General features: G+C 46.0%; 4 protein-coding genes across 4 annotated transcripts; 2 read left to right on the plus strand and 2 right to left on the minus strand.

Annotated features, from left to right (window-relative positions):
- Positions 1 to 219: 219 nt before the first annotated feature.
- DFL_008788 (uncharacterized protein) lies at positions 220 to 2,465 on the plus strand (the record flags this gene model as incomplete). Its single annotated transcript, XM_067638572.1, has 11 exons — positions 220 to 261; positions 320 to 402; positions 463 to 474; positions 535 to 556; positions 618 to 641; positions 699 to 750; positions 807 to 811; positions 874 to 1,029; positions 1,105 to 2,104; positions 2,166 to 2,356; positions 2,427 to 2,465. 11 exons carry the CDS (start codon positions 220 to 222, stop codon positions 2,463 to 2,465), a joined length of 1,626 nt encoding a protein of 541 aa, XP_067486448.1.
- A 2,917-nt stretch (positions 2,466 to 5,382) lies between these two features.
- DFL_008789 (uncharacterized protein) lies at positions 5,383 to 8,808 on the plus strand (the record flags this gene model as incomplete). The annotated part of the gene is made up of 5 exons (XM_067638573.1): positions 5,383 to 5,392; positions 5,478 to 5,900; positions 6,002 to 6,226; positions 6,412 to 6,511; positions 6,615 to 8,808. The coding sequence occupies 5 exons, from the start codon at positions 5,383 to 5,385 to the stop codon at positions 8,806 to 8,808; spliced, it is 2,952 nt and encodes a 983-aa protein (XP_067486449.1).
- Positions 8,809 to 9,544: 736 nt separating this feature from the next.
- On the minus strand, positions 9,545 to 11,616 carry DFL_008790 (uncharacterized protein; the record flags this gene model as incomplete). Its single annotated transcript, XM_067638575.1, has 3 exons — positions 9,545 to 10,753; positions 10,816 to 11,454; positions 11,524 to 11,616. 3 exons carry the CDS (start codon positions 11,614 to 11,616, stop codon positions 9,545 to 9,547), a joined length of 1,941 nt encoding a protein of 646 aa, XP_067486450.1.
- A 2,485-nt stretch (positions 11,617 to 14,101) lies between these two features.
- DFL_008791 (uncharacterized protein) lies at positions 14,102 to 17,662 on the minus strand (the record flags this gene model as incomplete). Its single annotated transcript, XM_067638576.1, has 5 exons — positions 14,102 to 14,498; positions 14,566 to 15,118; positions 15,178 to 15,484; positions 15,544 to 17,349; positions 17,519 to 17,662. The coding sequence occupies 5 exons, from the start codon at positions 17,660 to 17,662 to the stop codon at positions 14,102 to 14,104; spliced, it is 3,207 nt and encodes a 1,068-aa protein (XP_067486451.1).
- Positions 17,663 to 20,294: the final 2,632 nt, after the last annotated feature.

The raw sequence follows: 20,294 nt of genomic DNA on the forward strand, positions 1-20,294 counted from the left end.
AGGTGTGGCTGGTAAAGAGATGTGGGTTGGACAAACAAGAAAAACTTCGAACAACAAATTCGAGCTGGTTCTATCGATAACACGCACACACCCCACCATAACACGCTTTTTTCTGCTTTTTTACCATCATCAACGACAAATATTTGTTCGATCACGGTTTCGAAGGATTCAGATTTCGAGATACGAAGCTACAGATATCAAATTTGAAGCTTGGGAAGGATGTCGGCAGCTCAGTTGTTGAATCCAAAGGCCGAGAGCAGGGTATGTGGTCGACAACCAAGGTGGTTTCGAGATAGGATGCTGATATTTGTGGGTTTAGAGGAGAGGTGAAGCTCTCAGGGTCAATATCAATGCCGGTATTGGGCTGCAGGAAGTTCTGAGGTCGAATTTGGGACCTATGGGGTATGTCTAGTCGATGGGAGCTTGGCTTTTGGAGTGGGATGCTGACGAATACTTGAATAGGACGATAAAAATGTTGGTATCATCGCGGTTATGATGGGTTCGAGGTTCTGATGGCTAAAATTTGATATTTAGGCTGGTAGACGGAGCTGGAGGCGTAAGTTCATAGTTACACACCGTTATAATATGTGACTCGATGCTAACTTGCTTGCTGGTAGATTAAACTCACGAAAGATGGCAAGGTTCGATATGATGCTGGTTTTTTACATGCTGGGAGAATGATACTTATACGGAAATAGGTTTTATTGAGCGAGATGCAAATTCAGAGCCCGACAGCAGTTCTCATTGCTCGTAAGTGTATTATCTCCTCCCTGTTCTGCGACATGGTATACTAATTTTGATAACAGGTGCCGTAGGTATTTCCAGGATCTAAGATACACGCATACGAAACTCACGCGATCAATTTACATACAGGCTACAGCTCAGGACGAAATCACAGGAGATGGAACCACTTCGGTAGTCCTATTAGTCGGCGAACTATTACGCCAGGCCGATCGTTATATCTCCGAGGGCGTTCATCCACGTGTTATCGTCGACGGGTTCGAAATTGCCAAAAATGCTTCTCTAAAGGTATATAACTCCAGGCCTCGAATCTGCAGAATAGCAGGAAAGGGCTTCCATGGATAGTGGCTAAATTCTTTATAGTTCCTCGACGGCTTCAAGCAAGATACCACAGTCGACCGTGAACTCCTCCTTTCCGTCGCTCGCACCACCCTCTCGACTAAGCTTTCCCAAGCGGTTGCCGAGACCCTTACTCCAAGTGTCGTGGATGCCGTTCTGGCGATTCACAACCCACCAGAAAAGATCGATCTCCACATGGTTGAGATCATGACTATGCAACACCAAACAGCTTCCGAGACCCAACTGATACGGGGCCTTGCTCTCGACCACGGTGCTCGCCACCCAGATATGCCAAAGCGTGTCAAGGACGCCTATATCCTTGCCCTTAACGTTTCCCTCGAGTACGAAAAGAGTGAAGTCAACTCTTCATTCTTTTACAGCAGCGCAGATCAACGTGAGAAACTTGTCGAGAGCGAACGTAAATTCGTCGACGAGAAGCTTCGAAAGATTGTTGAGTTGAAGAAGGAAGTTTGCGGAGCCGACCCGTCGAAGGGATTTGTTATCGTCAATCAGAAGGGTATCGATCCCTTGTCTCTGGATGTTCTTTGCAAGAATGGTATTTTCGCACTGAGACGGGCAAAGAGAAGAAACATGGAGCGGTTGCAGCTCGTCACTGGCTGTGTATCGCAGAACAGTGTGGATGATCTGTCTCCAGAGATCCTCGGGTGGGCCGGAAACGTTCACGAACACACCCTTGGCGAGGAGAAGTACACATTTATCGAGGAAGTCAAGGATCCCAAGTCCGTTACAATTCTTATCAAAGGACCCAACGCACACACAATAGCCCAGGTCAAGGATGCAGTACGAGATGGGTTGAGGAGTGTTTACAACATGATCACAGATCAGTGCGTTGTTCCAGGTGCCGGTGCTTTCCAGATTGCATGTGCTGCGCATCTGTCGAGCGATGACTTTAGGAAAGAGATCAAGGGCAAGGCGAAGACCGGTGTTCAGGCATTTTCCGACGCTTTGTTGATCATTCCTAAGACTTTGGCACAGAATGCAGGGTTTGATATCCAGGACAGCTGTGAGTATTATCAATAGCCCTTTAAGTGGATACATGACAAAACTAACGAGTTGAATAACAGTATCGGCACTACAGGACGAGCACGCAGAGGGTCACACCGTTGGATTAGATCTTACAACCGGAGAGCCAATGGACCCCGTCAGCGCAGGTGTATACGATTCTTACAGAGTTTTGAGGAATGCAGTTGCGTCTAGTTCTAGCATCGCATCGAATTTGTTGCTTTGCGATGAGATGTTGAAGGCTAGGCACATGGTAAGTTTTTTTTTCTCCTTATTTTCTTCCTTGGGTAAAGGGCCTTGTAACTAACGGGTATAATTAATAGGGTGCAAAGACTGGACCTGGCGGAGAGCCAGAAGAATAACTGCAATGGAACAAAAGTCATATTTGTGTATAATGCATTATAGACCAGCAGAGCCAAACTGTAGAATCAAAAGCCAATGCGATGTGATAATGCAATAGCAGCGTACCATGCATGACGACATTTTGTAGCATTTTTCACCAGACGCCATGAGACTGAGAGAAAAGTTTTCCCGCGATTATCGAGCCATCGATAACGCGAATTCAAATTTTCATGTAAAAAAAAACTTAAGATTCGAGATTTTACAAATTTGATATGCAGCCAGCTGAAAAATATAAATCTCGATCAAAGAAAGGGACCTCGATGAAGCCCTTACGCCACAGCCTGGTCTGGTGCCACGTCTACTCGCCACTTAATCTTTCGCCAAAAATCCTTCCTGCACTGATCAGCACGGCGTATATGCCTAAAGCATCGATCGATTTAAAAAGAAAGTATGTGTCGAAAAGAGAGTCGAGGCTCATGACATAAGCTGCATAGGCGTGCAGCAATGATCCCTGTAGTAGTATCCACAGACGGCAGATCACCACAACTTCATCGACCAATCCGTTGGAATCATAAAATATATAAACAAGATTTCTTAGAACCCTGAAAATCTCGAAATCTCTTGACAAGTTGGATTGACAGGTGATACTGCATTTGGGATCGAATAATGGGAGTTCGAATGGAAATGTGAGAATTCGATCTCGATATCGATTCTTAACTTTTTTTTTGGCAACTTGGAAGTCTAAAAATGCAACAGAGTTATGGTTTGATTAGGATCCAACCTGACCACAACCACGCCGCATTTGAAGGTAGTCTCGTCGCCTTCCTGTGTTTGCAGTAAGCATGATGGGGTATTATATTCGTGGCCGTTTTAAGGGAATCAACCAGCAGAGTTGCGAATATTAACGCCAACTATATCCGTGGGGTCAGATCAAGGGATGGAAAATAACGATGAGTACCGTTGTATAATTGTATCGAATTATATTATAACATGCAGGGTTGATATATGCTACAGTGGTAATGGTTCTTCCCTCGAGGTCTTGACTTTGCGACTGCGGCGGCCAAAGCAGGATTCCTGGGACGTGCATCTGATCAACATTGTGCATGTGTGGACCAATCGGCGGGTTTCCCCGGGTCTTCCCGTGATACTCAACAGTGAAGGCTTCCCTGAACACCATGGATTCTAGACCTCGATCGATCGGTCGAACTTGATATTATAAGGAAGGCCCTGCACTCGCTGTGTACAATATATGCAGGGCTGAATTAAAGTTGAAGACACCGTACGTACATATGTCTGCAGCAGGCGATGCATGACTTATACGTTTACAGATTAGCCCTTCCGAATCAGCTAATTCCAGCAACTTTGCTATTGTTATCCGGGATCAGGAATTCGATTTTCAAGGAGCGAATCGCAATCGAGAATTCAAATTAATTATACATCGAGCTATTCATGACGGGCGTGTTGGAGAAGGTGTTTGCTGGCCCACCTAGCCGAAAGCGATACCATGCAACACTGGCCTAGGCAAACGCAGGTCAATCGATCGACCGATCATGACGATAGCAGACACGCAAGGGTAGAGCCCACTCCAGCAAGCAAGCAACATCAGCAGAACAATCAGGCCTGCACGCTTATTCAGTCGCAGAACCACAACGGGTGGATCGGAACAGGCAGGGGTTTGCGCTGCAAGTCCCAAAAAGAAACCCAAAAATGGATTCCAAAGCGGAATTTTAAGTTTTTTAAAGTTCCCTTTCAATAAACTAACGACATCCGCAACACAAAGCCGCCCCTCCACCCCGAAAGGCTGCTACCGGCGATGCACAGCCAAATTCTCGATCTCCAATACCTGTGGGCTCGGTGGGTGGTATTCTCCAAGCTTTGCAGCGCTGGTGAACAGGATCCTCTCGTCGTTGTTTCCTAGCCTGCTATTGGTCGGCTCGTTACCCGTACCTCCCGACGTGGAAGGTCATGTCCCCTATACAGGGGGAAAAGAGAACGAATGCTACCTGATGTATGCTGGAGATCATATGGCCGTCGACCGATTCGACGGAAATATCATACATGAATCCTTGGGATCTATACATCCAGAGACAGTACCTCGAAAAATGTATCATGGGGTACTGCATTTGGGTGATTGTTGCATCAGCCGCACCATTTGCTGGTGCATGTTTTTCCGCTCCCCCTTCGCAAGGGTTAACGGACTGCGACCAGGCTGAAAATCCCCGATAGACCGTCAATTTGGCGATGGCTGACCTCGTTGACATGTCATGAGCCCATTTCGTCAACAGTGGGGAATCGACGGCTCAAGGGCTCCTCGGACAGAAAAGCGAATCGAGGATCATGAAGGCGATCGGACCCTAGGCGAACCGTGGAACCCCAGCCCCAGAACCCTAATTCCCTTGCAAGTTGCCACTGATCATGCTCAATGACGCAGGCCGGGAACGGCGGCTTTTGGTTGGTTCGATCGCCCTAGGATCTTTCGAGATGCCTGAGGATCGAGAAACACCAAAAAATCTTGTTGGAGATGCCATGTTTGCTGTTGACGCTGGTGCTTGGCTATGCCTCAGCGAAGGTATGTCCTGTCAATCATCCCACTGCCAAAATGCAGGTTACCTGTGGTAAAAACCAGGGTAAAGTCCCTTGTATCCGCCAAAATCTATAACGAGGAAATATTAATTTGCAATGGGCAATTGCATTTCATGCAAGTTGTGTGTGACTGAAAGAACAGCTTGAATCAAGGAAGAGACGGAACATAGCAAGCCAGTTACAATAACTCCTGACAATGTCGACTTTTTTCCATCCCAAAATTCCAATCCCTTCACGACTTCTTCACGATATCTTCACGACGAAAAGTTGATTTTTATTATTGAAAAAGAGCATATATTGCCTTGATCAGTTAATAACATCAAAGGTCATCGGGTATAGCGATAAGTGAAGTCTATGCTACACAGTGAACTCCTCTATCTATTATAGCTCTGATATTCTCCTATATACGTACAGCTTTGGCCTTCTCATGCTGACAACTAACGTCGAAGACAATCTTATGCCGGTCGGTAACAAGAGCCCGAAATCATCACCTACGAATTCTCAAAAACGACGAAACCACAGGAAATTTTCTCCGGTATCACTTCGCCACGGAGTCGCATCTGCAAGTGCAGCGAAACCAAACAGGCCCTTTGCCATCCCGCCAACCTTACCACACGGGAGCCCGGCTCGCCGTAAAAGATCATCAAAACATAAGAGACATGCAGCTAGACGGCTTCAGCAATCACACGACCAAGGGATCGAGGTGGTTGCGGTGGAGGAAGAGCCGCACCAACCGTTGACAAACGAGGTTGATCGGGAATCTGTGCTCAATTCGAGCACCAGCGGAAGCGATGATCGAAGCGTTCTAGAAGACTGGTTTAAGAATCTAAATACCAATGTGGGCGACTTCAACAAACCAACCATAGCCGATGGTAGGTACTAGAACAGAGACAGAAGTGTGTCTGTATATATAAAATGGAGGCCAAACCCTCTGCATCCTTCAAGTCTGTGCTAATTTCTATTATTAACCTAGGCGATTCACCCTACTATTTACCCTCAGAAAGGCAGAGAAAGCAGAGGCACCAACTCAACCCAAACTCGAGAGCAGCAGCAGCTGGAGGTGGAATTCTTCTCAGAAATCGTTCAACGAACCTTAGTCGTCTTCCCCCGTTCCCGAATCCAAGTTATCCGCCTATGCCCCCGACCCAGGACTCAGAAGATGTGTACAGAAGCGTCATTGACGACCTCACGATCAAGAGTAAGTGGAGTCTCTCTCTTTTTCTAGTGTGTGCAAGCTATTCGAGTGATGCTTGGCGGGATGTGATCCTCGAATTGGGAGGAAGTGGGATGCGGGGACAAACGCTTCCAAGTGCAATGTGATGGTAAACTGGTTTTTTCTTCTAAGATAAGTATGCTAACACATGTTGGAATTTTTTACAACAGATAAAAAGTTGAAGAAGAAGTTACGTAAAATGGAGAGGTTGCATTGCAACGAACTTAATGAAGAAAAGCTGTTCGAGGTTCGGTGTTATGGGCTTCCTCCGTAAGTCGTGCCGATGTGTTGGGAGATTTGATGTCTCGACGTTGGTAGCTTGAAGATGAGGCCCAGGCTGATTATGCCTTTATTTTCTGTTGTGACATTTTAGATCCCGTAAACAGGAATTGCAGGAGCTTCTGCAGAACTTCGCAGCTGGAATGGATGGCAATGGCAAAGTCTATGAGACCAAACGGTCCGATGCGATTTCCAATGCCAATGCGGCGACGTCGACGAATCCGTCTTCCTCCCCACTCTTACAGAACACTGACTCGGCGTATGCCACAGAGACCCGGATGACAAGTTCAGATGGGGTCTTAGGCGATGCGACTAAAGGGAATACTCTGAATGTGGACCAAGCAAAGGCTAGGCCTAAGAACGCACCAGGTTTATCTTTGCATCCAGAAACCCGGTCGATACAATTCACAAGCGAAGGGGCCAGGATGAATATGGTGGTTAAAAGACTCGAGCAACTGTTCACAGGAAGTGATGCTCTTCAATCAGAGCTAGAGAAGTCGCAGTTTCAACAGCAATTGGCAGTCACTGCAGCTACGGAGAAACACGACACTGCAGTAGATGAAGTGCCGGCTGAATCCGGCGACGAGGATGATCGAAGAGAAGCTGCTATGATGTCGCACCAACAGGATGACGATTTGACGAAAGAAAAGAACCGGGATCAAAAATCGATGTTTGATACATACCACCAGAGGCCCACTCGACCTATGGACCTCGACCCGAACCGAGCTCAAGTTGCGGCCGACAATCTCGAATATCTTGAACACCTGTCATTCTCTTCGTCTCATAAAAACCATAGGCCTGCGTCTGCTGGAGATACCACTGGATGGGTTTACCTCAACTTGATCAACAACATGGCACAGATACACACTCTCCATGTTTCGCTGCCGTTCATCAAGAAATCGATTCGGGCGATGAGCGACAAGCTCGAATTGAGCCCGGATGGTAACAAAATTCGGTGGAGAGGTGGCTTGGCTGGAACGAAGCTGAGTAGTGAAGGTGATTCGAGTAGCGGGATGGGAGACTCGAGCAGTGGGGAATTGTCACCGGGCGAAGGCTCTTCTGGTTTGAAATCCAAAACGCCTCCGTCGTCCGAAGATAAATCCGGCATCAATGCCGTTTCGGCGAAGGATGTAAAGTCTCGATTATCTCAAATTTCCTCGCCAGCCCCTACACCAAGCGCTTATAATATCGATGCTTTCCGTTACCGACCATTGATGTTTCATACCCTAAGCACACAAAAGAGCAATTCGACGGACCACTCGGAACAGGACGGGTCCGAAAGTAGCTCTGAAGCGGATACTAATAATTCCGGTGGTCCGGCTCCTATCCTCGAATCTGGAATCTGTGATATAGTCAAGTTTGCACCTATAGATGGGGCTATCATATATTTTGGAGGTGCACCTTTCTGCACCGATCTAAGTGCTCAAGTTGTCTTTAGGGGGGGAGGCCACGCTTTTGTGAGGAGTGGGGATGGGAAAAATTATGACAGATTTGTCGAGGAGCCTGTTGGGTCTCCAGCACCCACACCTAGTGGAGATGACGATGATACAGAGTCGCAGGATCGTCGACCTCTTTCGAAATTCGATTGGTCTGCACAAGATGTCGAAATGAGTCTAACAGAGGATTCTGAAGAGAGTCTACCCGGCCTTACGTCGATTATATCACCAACCACTGCTGACCGACTCCCCACTCCGATACCGTCCCCACGTCCGTTCGAAATTTCTGGGATCGGCGGCGTACGATCTGAGGATAACTTCGTCACGTACGTCAAGACGATACAAAAGCCTGTCTCTCTTCGAAAATCTCGATTCCGAAAAAACGGATTGATACGCCACTTCATACCCCCAGAGACCCTGAATCAATTCCTCAAAGACGATAGTTCGACATCCGTGGCTGGGTTCGAGACTGAAATCACTAATGCGGCTCATATCCAGCTACAACCTTCCAAACTTCCCGACCCTGTTTTCGCATTTTATCTAAGTGAAGATTCTTCCGACCCTTTCGCTTCAACACCCGACGACCCTCAATCGCATTTTTCTTTCGCCTATAACGTTGAATGCGACTCTCGTTCTTCTAGCGAGGGAATTCCTTCCTTCTACAGCCCTGACATTGGTGATCATTCTCCAATGGACCTAGATGCAGAGGAAGGAGTTGACATATATGGCAATCCTCTCGCACCTCTAAGTGTCGTAGCCACCGTGGGAAGTGGAGACGGGGGTCTGGCTGACTCTACCCAGGATAATCATATCCTCAAATCTTTGGACGACATGGATATTGGTCCTATTTGATGCTATATTCACAAAAAGCTACCCCTTTTGAGAAACAAAATATTCTGTTGCATTTCGTATATACTCTTTGTCTTTCTTAGCCTGTTTTTCTTTTTTTTCTCTCGTTTTTAAGCATTCACATCTACTAACATCTCCTGGCGTTTTCTGGGTATCATTTTCGACGTTTTATAGACACCATTTTAGGTTTCGGATTCTTTTTTGTTTATTTTTTTCAGCTTTTTTTTTTTTTTCAAATTTCTTCAATTAATCCTCAAACGGTTTCATGTTGTTGATATATGAATTGAGGTTCTACTGGAGGTTCTACCTTTTTTCCTTTCGTGATGACTTGACATCTATTCTCTTTTATAGGTGCTTAAGTATTTTTCCTTTCTCTCAATACCATCTTCTTCAGCTATATAATTTGAACCATCTAGCTTTCTACCTTTCGCGGCGCTGGGATATATTTTTACCGATCTTACGCTGTTATTTTAATCATCTTGCTACTTGCCAAGTTGTATATGTAGCAGGGTGTTACATGTAGTTTTGGCTATATGTAGACCTTATCACGATATTTTACCACTTGTGTGGAATCTACTATTGTGAAATCTTATCCTTTCATGTTTCTTTTCTCTGAACACTAGAAAAATTTGACGTAGGATTTGATTGTTTAGTTTACATAAGAAAGCTCCTGAACCAGGACTCAAGCACCCACGGGTTGGCCTAACAGACCATTTCCCACCGAGGAAAAACACTCCATCTATTCAGATTCAACGAGTTTCAGCTCATCAGACCCCCAAACGCACATCACCAAGTCCGCAATAGCATTCTCCGGCCTCGGTTCAGTATAAATCGACATTCTTTCATCTCCATGAACATCCAGAGGGACCATTGTCCCGCGGTGAGACATGGCCATAGCAAGAACATTCCTTTGAACCGACGGTATCTCCCTTAATTCCCCGGGATTCCCCGGTACTTTTAAATACGACGAATAATCCAAATGGTATCTCAATGGCTCACCTGTACCTCTCTTCAACACTGCGCTTGAAGTTTCGGTTAATTGAAAACTTCTGATGCCGAAGTAAAACGTCATGAGTCTTGTGCCTAAGCACTCGGTGCTTCCGCCGGACCAGACCATATCGAAACTTAGTGCGTCTGTTCCGTTCGAGTTTAGGAAGAAAGCGGAGTCGGTGTCGATGGGAATATCTGACATTGAAGGTTTTGGAATACTGGGGTCTGGGTCTGGGAATCCATGGGAGGGTAGTTTATCGTTTATGGCGGTGTATATCGCATGAACTTGGAGTTCTCCGGGCGATGGAAGTGATAATCCAGTTTGTCCGGGAAGGGGTGGGGAGGTGATGAGTTCGTATTGGTGGATTTCGTTACGTTCTACGGGACGACGAGACCATTCTTCTTCGTCCCTTGATAGGCCAACTTTTCCAAGTTTTGTGATTCGAGTTCGTCCCCAGAGGTTTAAGTAAATACTGACTTTTGGGCTATCGTGATGGTGGAGTTTTGGGGCACGTTGTCGGACGACACGGAATTGGATGTAATCATTGTAACTTTGGAGCATTTCGTCGTCTTTATCACGGGTGATGGTTGAATGTATGATATCCTCTTCGGAGGCAGATATGATACCGTCTTCTTCTGATACCGTGCCTGTGGTGATTGAAAGGGTCTTGATGTAGACTTTGAATCCTGTTGTTTCTTCTACATGTTTTCGAAATTTGGTACCATTTCGTAAGTCGGGTTTTATGAGGAGAACGTGGGAGTCATCGACCATTACTACTTTGTCGGCGGGGACGAGAGGGGAGGCGATGAAACCGCGGGTACCCAGGGATTCTTGTTCGTAGCGGAAAACCATTTTTCCGGTGAAGATGTCCCAGATGAAGAGGCCGACTCGGAGGGAGTTGCTGCGGTTGCTGAGGGCTGCGTAGTGGGTTCTTGAATGGTCGCTGACGATACCCTCCTATTATTGAACAAGAAATTAGCAAAAGTTGCAATCGTTGAGAGAAAGGTACTTAAACATACCGTATAATTGACATGTCTGTACTTGAAAGTCTCGAACAGCGAAAGTTGTTCATATGACGCCTTTCGCTTTGCTCCATCTTGACCTTCTACCTTTGCAAACGGGGACATCAACCGAAATATCTGAACGACACTGGTATAAAACGACCCCGTTACATTCTCCAGCTTCCCTTCTTTAGTGTGCTCAATCACCAATATATCTTCAAAAACCCTCAGCCGTCTAACGGAATACGCAGACGGCTGAGCTCCCATATTATTAGTCCCCAACTCCAACCTCATATTCGAATACTCTCCCAAATCATGATTCCAAAAAATCACTTCAAGCCCTCCGGCCTCAGGACTAACGTATACGAGCACATCATCTGCGATAGCGTATACAAAGTTATTTGATGCATTTTTCCGAAGTGGTAACCGTATTTCTTGGATTGGCGTTCCTTTTCTAAGATGTTGGGATCTGATACTGAAGTTTCGAAAGAGGGCTTGGTAGTACTCTGGGGTTAATTTGGGAGCTAGGGGATCTGTGGCTCCTGATTCTAGGTCCTTTTCGAGACGGTTTATTATTTGATATTCTCGAGAGGCGGAACCGTAGATGCGGATTGCGGCCCGGAGGAGGTCGGGAGAGGAGAAGAGTTCGTTCCAGTGCTATGGGTTTTGGGAGTATTAGTTGGAATGAGCATTGAATAAGATCAATCGATTCTTTGGTTTACGTACTTTGTTTACCTCTCTCACTCTGCAGACATCAGTGGCATCGAGATATGGTAGCAGGGATAGAGCGATATGTATCTCGAGTGCTGAGGGATCCATCGTGTTGGAGATTTGGGGGTAGAATTGTGTTGGAAATGAAGTTGGGAAACCAGGACCCGGGAGCTGTGTTACCACGATATCGATCCTGAGAATTGAGGAGCTGAGAACCAGCCTACTTATAATGATTTTTCAAGTAAATCTTTTAGAAGAAGCGTGATCCTAACGGCCGGAAATTTTTCGGATTTTTTTTTTTTAGAAGTTTTTTAATATTTAAAACTTTCATTGGTTTATATTGACTACGAGTGCATTCGGGTGCCTGAACAGGGATTGCGTAAGGGCTATCTGACAGGAACATGACGGTGCTCGGACGGTTATGAAGCCCCTCACTACTCCCAACCAAAATGGCAAATCCTAAAAGCCGGGGTAGAAACGCGCACTTCACTGTGGCTGCCTCTTGCCGTAAAAAAATCGATCTTTTCTGCTCGGGATTCGTCCTATGCCGGCTCTTTTCTGGAGACGTCTTATGCACCATCCTATCGCGGGGTCAAAAATGCAACAGGTAGTTCCGTGTTGTGACAAAGGAAAAAGGATGTGTGGATTTCGTAATTAAAAATTATATACATCTATTTTGTTTGGAAACTTTGCTGGAGGAAAACAATAGTGATGTATGATGGTGCTCGATTCTATTTTTTTTTTAGGATCGAACTCTCCGTCTTTGAGTATATCCGGAAGAGCGTTCCAAACAAATGTATCACCTTGCTCCTCGGTCTTCTCTCCGGTCTCTGGTGAAAGCTCGTGGATAACAAGTGATTCCATAGCGTAATTTGCGCCTTCGTATGTCTTCAAACGGTCAAGGTGCGCTCGAGTGGTGACTTTGTAGGTGGATCCTTTTGATGATGGATGGATTCTCCGGAGTCGAGGCTTCGCATTTGACAAGAGCTGGATATGGTCCCTAAAGTTTGATTTTGTATCCGGGTATCTCCGCAGGTGTCTTCCCGAAGCTTTAGGATACGTTTCAAGGAAGATGGTATCCTGAGGGTTCCGTAGAAGAAAAGAAGAGTAGGTTCGAAATCAGCAGCATTGTCAGCGCCGTAAGGGCCCTATATTAAGCATTCGATTGCCGTTTATGGTAATCCACGCCGTCAAAAATACAACAGGATCAACACAAATAAGGACCATCCACTGTTTGAGGCCGTTGCTTATCGTGGTTAACAATCATAATTATAATTAAACTAGTGCGATCTGACCAGTGGGGGTTACTCAAGAAGGGATCTTATAACCATTTGGTATTCCGTGAGTGGTTCAACTCGTCTCACTGGTGGCTGATCGTAATTTGTCCACTGTGAGGCCTCTACTGTTCGCGGCAGCTGCGGCTCCTCTGGCTCGTTAATTCGTTCGTAAAGGGATGCCATTATTTCTAAATGTCGAATAGTCACGCCGTCTTGTAGTTATAGTCCAAGACTAGTACGAATCATTTCATTGATTTCTTCTGACCCTTCCATCTTGGTGAGGACGGTGCTATCGGTATCTTCCATAAGAAATATGGGTGTACATGCAAATGTGGGGTTCTGTTCTTTGCTTGGTGGTGCGAAGATTTGCGAGGATATTTGCGTGGGACTATGCTGACCGCCGCAAAAGTAATCATTTGGTGCCATTTCTGCGATAAGGGAAGTGAGAGGGGGTTTAAATGTTATCGTCGTCAGGTATTCTGAAGGGTGTCGAGATAAGCTAATATTAGTAAGAGATAACTCCGGAAACCGACTAATGAGGGCAGAGACTGGATATAGCTCAAGATTGCCACAGAAGCTTTGAATTATGAATGGCGGGTGTTTATGCACATATGGATACCCACGCCAGGCTAAGATCGTACCACAAGAGACAACCCCGCCACTTGAACAAACCCCGGGGATTCCTGCGGGATATATCTACGGTGATATTAACGGTCGGCCGGCTGATGATCAGTGCAGTATCAACTGATTAACCCTAACGGTCTTTTCTTCCACAGATCCGCTAGCTAACTTGAGCGGGGTTTTGCTTCGTCGGCTTGTTCCCTTTTACTCGTTGTTTTTCATACTTCTTTCCCTTGACTGTTTCATTCACTGTTTTCTTTATCTTTTCCCTTTGGGGTTTCTATTAAAGATCGAAGGGGTTCCGGCTGGAAACACTGGTGGTCTTTGGCTTCACTCTGCCACCTTGTAGTGAATTCAAATGCACTACTGCGGGCTTTCACCTAGTTTACGAGACCGGCTTCACTGTAACTAATAACCGTACGGATAGTAATAAGGATTAATGTTTAATGTTAATGGAGACTAAGAAATGTTTCTGGAAAGGAGACTAGTGCAAGGTTACAAAAAAAGTTAATAAAAAATAAATAAAAAAGAGAAACCAGACTATCCTGTTAGAATCATGGTTAAATCTCTCCAATTTGTATCCTCCGAAAACGCCAGTGATATGATAAATTCCTATAGTTTGTTCTACAATTCATGTCTTCGCTCGTCATTTTTTCTCGGTTAAAGTCCTGCATGGTACCTGATACCCATTCCTTTTAGAACAAACTCTTCGCTCCTCCCAAAACAGCTTTGCGCTTCTGGCTTTCAATAAATTTACTAGTAGCCTTTGCAAACTCCGCCGTGGTATTTTCTAGATTCTGCATGTTATCCTGGAAATTTTGTAGATTTTGAGTTCGGGCATTGAAGGCGTTAGCCATGTTGCCGAAAACGCTGTTGCCATTAGCTACTGTGGGGCTCTTGTCGCCTCCGTTGGCTTTCTGTTCGGCATTTAGATGTTTCTGGGATGGTGGACGGTCTGGACCGCCGATGAGGAGGTCAAAGTCGCCGGCTGAGACGTGCTGGGTTCCGCTAATCCACTGAAGACCGCTAATGGTAGGTCGGGCTGGGACAGCGATGTCGGGGTTATAGAGAATGTCCTTTGGTTGAATGTGACTACACCGAAGAAGTGGATGTCAGTGGCTTCTAGTGTAGCCCATGAATATTCGCAATTGAGACTTACAGCTGCTTTCCCGTTCCCCACATATAGAATAATCCGAATTCGACATGACTGGTCCATGCGGATATAAAACCTTCTCGGGTAATTCGGCAATTCGACAATTTAACACGATCAACTTCGGCGGGTAGATCGAATGCCCCGATTTCTTTCAATGCTGGTATTGAGAACACTCTAACTCTGCCGGTGGTGTACACACAAACTAAGACGATACCCTTATCAGGAAGTTCAGCCACTCCTGCTTGAATGCATATCATTTCGTCCCAAGACTTGTGGTTTTCCTTGTCCTCCGGAGGTAGGATAATTCTGGCCTGGTTGGATGTGACACAAATTATGAAACCGTTGATGGATTTTCCTTGCCGTAAGCCAGCAACAACGTCTGGTGTCGCACGTGCTGAAGCTCCAGTTTCAGAGTTGATAGGAATTAAGGTGAGAGGTGGGTTATCGATCGGGTGGCCTCCAGCACACGAAACAACGAATCGGCTTCCGTCAGGTAGGATTTTGAATGTCATAACATTCTTGAGATTGGTGCCGACGTGAAGGCAAATGCTGGAAAATTCTGAAGCAAAGTCAGCTTATTTCTATAGAAATAGAAGAACCCATGGAGGAGTGTCATACCATCTTCCCCAACCGTCATAACCGAGAACGCCATAGTAACCACGTATTCGGTCTTATCTTCCTTTTCTTTCTCCTCTTTCGAGCTACTACTAAGAGAACCAGTTTTCCTAAAGCCAGCAAAACTGGTGCGTTTCGCCTGTCCTGGGAGCTCCTTCGAAAAACTAGCGACGGCCACACTGCCTCGCTTGATGTCTTTAGCAATCGAGGTTAAACTGCTTCGTTTTGCCGCTGCTTTGGCAACTTCCTTGATACGATTGACATCCTTGGTGACAGTGCTAATTACAATGGAGTAAATGACGGTTGGGCCCTATGGAGGAACTCGAATTAGTAATGCAACTCCCGAGACGGCTGTAGGGGGAAACCTACTCGAAGGTCGACGATAGTTAGAGTGCCGCTGTCATAACCAATGGCGACGAAACCGACATCACTAACGGCTGTAGTCTTGACGGCTCCGGAGCCAGCATCCATGAGATACAGTGGCAGGAGTCCTTCTTTCAGGGTTGGATCTGCCTGACTCGCAATATCCCGTAGCTGACCAAAAGGAGAGGATTTCATTCCCACGGCCGGACTTGTAGGACTCTGAAGGCTACCATTATAGCTCTTGTTACGACCCCATCGATAGATAACTACTTCACCGGATTCTAATCCGACTGCCATCTCCGCAGTTGCCTGAGATGCGGATACCGCTGAGACTTTAACGGAGCCGGGCTTGCCAACAACAACTCCAACATCAAGCTCGAGAGCCTCTGGATTCTCGATTTCATCGTTGTGACCGAGATCCCAAACCCTGACTGTTGCATCTTTGTGGATAGTACAAGCGATGCTCCTATCCTGGTATCTTCGAGTCATCCTCTTAGCGTCGGCGCCTCCTTTAAAGTACGCTGCCGGCTTCTCTCGGATGGCCACCATACCGAGCCACTTTTCGCGGCTGATAGGAGCAACTTCCATAAAGAATGGTTTTGGATGAACTAGAGCCATACTAGGATGCATCATGCCAGCCGGCGACAGATATTCACCGTCTGGATACCGAAGGGTAGCAATGTCACCATTAGTGAACAGGACCATGACAGCAGACGGGTCGTGCGAGCCGGCGTGATATGGGGAAGTCTTTGGCAACATGCAGAAATCGACAACGTCGATATTATGCGGCACTGGCAGAAATCGCTGTCGCTTAGGGTTCCCCAGGTGCTCAGTTATTTGCTTCCAAGAAGAAGTGATGTTATTCGGTGCGACTCCGAATTCGATCAATGTTAAACCTTTCGCGGCCATCCCGACATTGTTACCGCCAGATACTAGCAGACATGTATCGTCGATGTTGTTTGAACAGCACCATGCAACCTTATGGAATGGTTCTCGGAGTGTGAATGCAGCACCCAATGCTGGCCCACCACCAAAGCCAGCCATCACGGGAGCTGGCAGATGAACATCGAAGTCTTGTAACGTCCTTGCAGTCAATAACCTTCCGTCGGTCGTGCTCCAGAAAGCCATGCATCCATCTTCGTAAGTCGTCAAGACGGTTGTGCCGCTAGGATTAAATATGGCATTCGAAAGCTTTGGTGTTCGCAAGGTTTTGATGGTCGCAGGATCCATATCCGAACCAGGTGCACCGGGTTTCAATTCGAACTTCATCGCGAAAGTAGCTTTGTTCTGTTTCAAAGAGAACAACAAGGCACCCTCGAGGTACGCAATCAAAAGAGTACCCAGATCCCTAGGGTGCATGGCTATAGAAACGACCGGGAGCGCAACCGCCTTCGGGCTATGTTCCCTCCATAGGTTCGGAATTTTGAAGGGAGCTGCTATATCTCCATCAACATCGAAAGCTACGATTTCTCCATTTTGTAGTCCGAGAAAGATGAAATCTGATGCTGGGTCGGTGCAGATTACCGAGACGGCTCCTGGCGGGGACCACGAGCACACGAGCGTATGAGTCGAAATATTGAAATGATGTAATTCATGCTTGGCATCAATAACGAGGAGCCTGTCATCGTGTATCCGTACGTGTTTTACTGAAGTTTTCTTTGGCAAGCTGTATTTGACGGAGACTCTACTGCGTCCAAAGATGTAGATAGCGCCGGGTGAGGAATCCGTCTCATTTGTGCCGACCGCAACAAGAGATTGTACGGGATCGTAAGCCAAAGCCGAAGGCTTGCCTTCAAATCCATATCTTTTGACCTAATACCGTTTCCCCGGAAAAAATAGGATCTCGTTAGCTTTTGCGAATTTCGAGGGTTGGACATCCGAGAAGGACGGAGCATATGTGCAGGCATTCGCATTGTTCGAATTCCCATCGGCTCAGTGTGCCTAAATACAACATTCAAACGGTCTGGGTTATCCCACTTACGTCATCGAGCGCTAAATCATCACTCGAAATGTTTCCTGAGAGGTTGATTTCACCTTCACTTTTGCGTCGTAGGAAAGGCATTTTTCTGTCTTTGAGGTCCAGCCTGCCTAACTTGTCGGCGAGTTCTGAGTTTTTGGAAGCCATCGTGGGGAAGGTGGGAAGGAAAGTTCCGAGAATATGTGGTACGCAATGGGTGGATCGGTGGTGGCACCAAAATTGGAACACGCTTGTGCTGGGCTGCTGCACCGAGGGACTGGTTGGCTGAGCCGCAAGCCGGAACCGAAACAATTATATGGGAAGCCGGCTAAGTAACGACGCCAAGAGTTATAAAACTATTAGAATTAAGAGAAGGTAAGTTGTATGTAAGCAAGTAAGCAAGTACCTATAAGTATAATAAGTATTATATGTAGGTGTAATATATAGGACTCGAGCCCACACTAAAATATAAAAGTAGCAAGATCTTATAAGAAGCAGGCAGGTAGTTAAAGTATCTATAGCTTCGTCGGACCTTGTGGTTATTAAATAGCCAAAGCCCTGGGATCTGAATGGAATCGTGCAAACGAAGCTCCAGCATATGCCGTCCGGGCACTATTATAGTCTCCTTCCCTTCGGCACCTAATTAGACTCGACCATGCCGCATTTTCTGGCCTCCTCTGACTTCTTACTCCCAATTTGTCCAGCTGCCGTTATCTCTCGGACCCTTCTAACAGTAGCTCATGTATTGTGTCCCGTCCAGTGGTATAAACAGCAACGTAGCGAGGGAAAACTGGCTTTTTTCTGCAGCCATTCGCATGCTGCTGCTCCACTATGGTGCTGAATCGTTTAGTGTTCCTATCTTGGCAGAAGCAAAGACCAGACGTCGCTTACCCAAAATTGTGCATGGTGCTTGTATTTCTTATTCTTCCTGATTCTCTTCGCTAATAGTTTGCAGGCATTGGGTGTTTGTGGTCCCCCCGCTGATTCCCTTTGTAGACATAGTGTTCGCCGTAATATCAAGGGCCTTCGTTGAGCCGTGTTTCGAACTCGTACGCGGAGTGCAAATTGATAATAATGAAATCAGTATCCATTACTTACTAAGTACTGTACTTAAGTCAGTACCAGCAGTAATTACCTAAATGTGAGTACATGGTAGTACTAAAATCCCCTTTAGATTTTCCCCACCAGCTGAATTCGTGAATTCAAAATCGAAATTGCTCGGACCGATCGCGAACGAAAGGCTTCAAATATAGTAAATTAATTCGAGGTGGGGAATACGCTGTTTTAGTGAAAGAGCCCCGAGACATCAAGCCATCAATCGCATGGACTTCAAACCTATAGCACTTTATATTTCAGCTCGCGATCCCGTTAGCCCCATGTATAGACGTTATGAAGCACTTCAAGTCCACATTAGTGGGTTCGTTTGCAACGTTTGCCACTCACAAGTGGGGTGCTTAGCTTATATGGTGGAGGGTTATAGGCTCGAACTACGGCAATGTCGCGGGAGAACGCCCCCAGTTCAACGATTGGTAGCTCGTTGCAACGTCTTCCATAGCCGAGCGGGATGAGGTCCTTATATCTCGATATCGATCTTGACACGATTCCACGCAGCAAGTCGAATGATTTATAGTTTGCCTTTAGTTCCCGTCGACATGGAACAGCCCTGAATGTCAGCGTGGCCGAGTGGTTAAGGCGTTTGACTCGAATTCTCTCTGAGTTGGACATCAAATGGGTTCGCCCGCACAGGTTCGAATCCTGTCGCTGACGACATCTTCTTTTTGCTCTTTTCGGCTTCAAATTTTTTTACTTCTCGCTTCTTTTTTTTTTTTTTTTTTTTTTTTTTTAGGATTTTTAGAAACCCACTACTAATGACCAATCCAAACGGGAACAGTGGTTCGTTAACCTTGTTATACGGTTCCAGGGTCATCTGTGGGTCGGTCGGCTCTCGACTCTTCAGACGACTTGACAAAACGGGCAGTTGCAAGCCATTTTGCACTTTTGACCCTGTTGGAATTTTGATACATGCGTTGACCAAAGTTTCAAAAAGTGTTCACGACATGAAGACTAGCGATATAGCCCACGAGATAGTAAGCATGCAATGCATGTCTGTGCCTGTATCTGTTTATCGTCGCAATCGCTCCCCTGTGTTCACCTTGTTCCGTTCACAACATGAGGTTTCTTAAGACCTTTCGGATTTAAGCTTTTTTTCCTTCCTTCCTTATCCTTACTTGTGCAAATGGACCGTTTCCCATGGACCAGCTCCGGAACCAGAAGCAACATAATAATTATCCATTTTGGAAGGGAGGGTTAGAACAAGAAACCTCATATAGTTACCTCATATTCCTTACATGGCAAGCTTTTGAACGATATTAATATTAATTGCGGCATCGGATGCATGTTGATCTCTCCTATCGGGTTTATCCCTCTGTGGGACCTTGGAGCAGAATATGATGACTATGCCATAGAATTAATTACGAGCTAAGAAGCTTCTAAAATTGGCCAGTTTTACAGGTTTACTATGGGACCGAGACTGGGCCTACTGGCTATTTGGCTATTTGGTTACAATTATGGATCCCGATCCCCCATTTCGAAAGCATTGTCCAAAACAGCTCGATACTATAGAATATCATACATACGAATCACCTAAACTGAATACAAAGCCACCGGGCTTGCCGGTAAAATTCGAAAATAAAAGCCATTCGTCGTCTACAAAGACCAATAAACCGCCAAGTGTATGTAAAATATTGCTTCTTAATCTGCTAGTAATTGCGCAAGTTCAAGAAGAAGAAGAAAATAAACA

Source organism: Arthrobotrys flagrans (assembly GCF_004000055.1).
Source record: "Arthrobotrys flagrans strain CBS H-5679 chromosome Unknown unitig_1, whole genome shotgun sequence".
Taxonomy (NCBI): Eukaryota; Fungi; Ascomycota; class Orbiliomycetes; order Orbiliales; family Orbiliaceae; genus Arthrobotrys; species Arthrobotrys flagrans.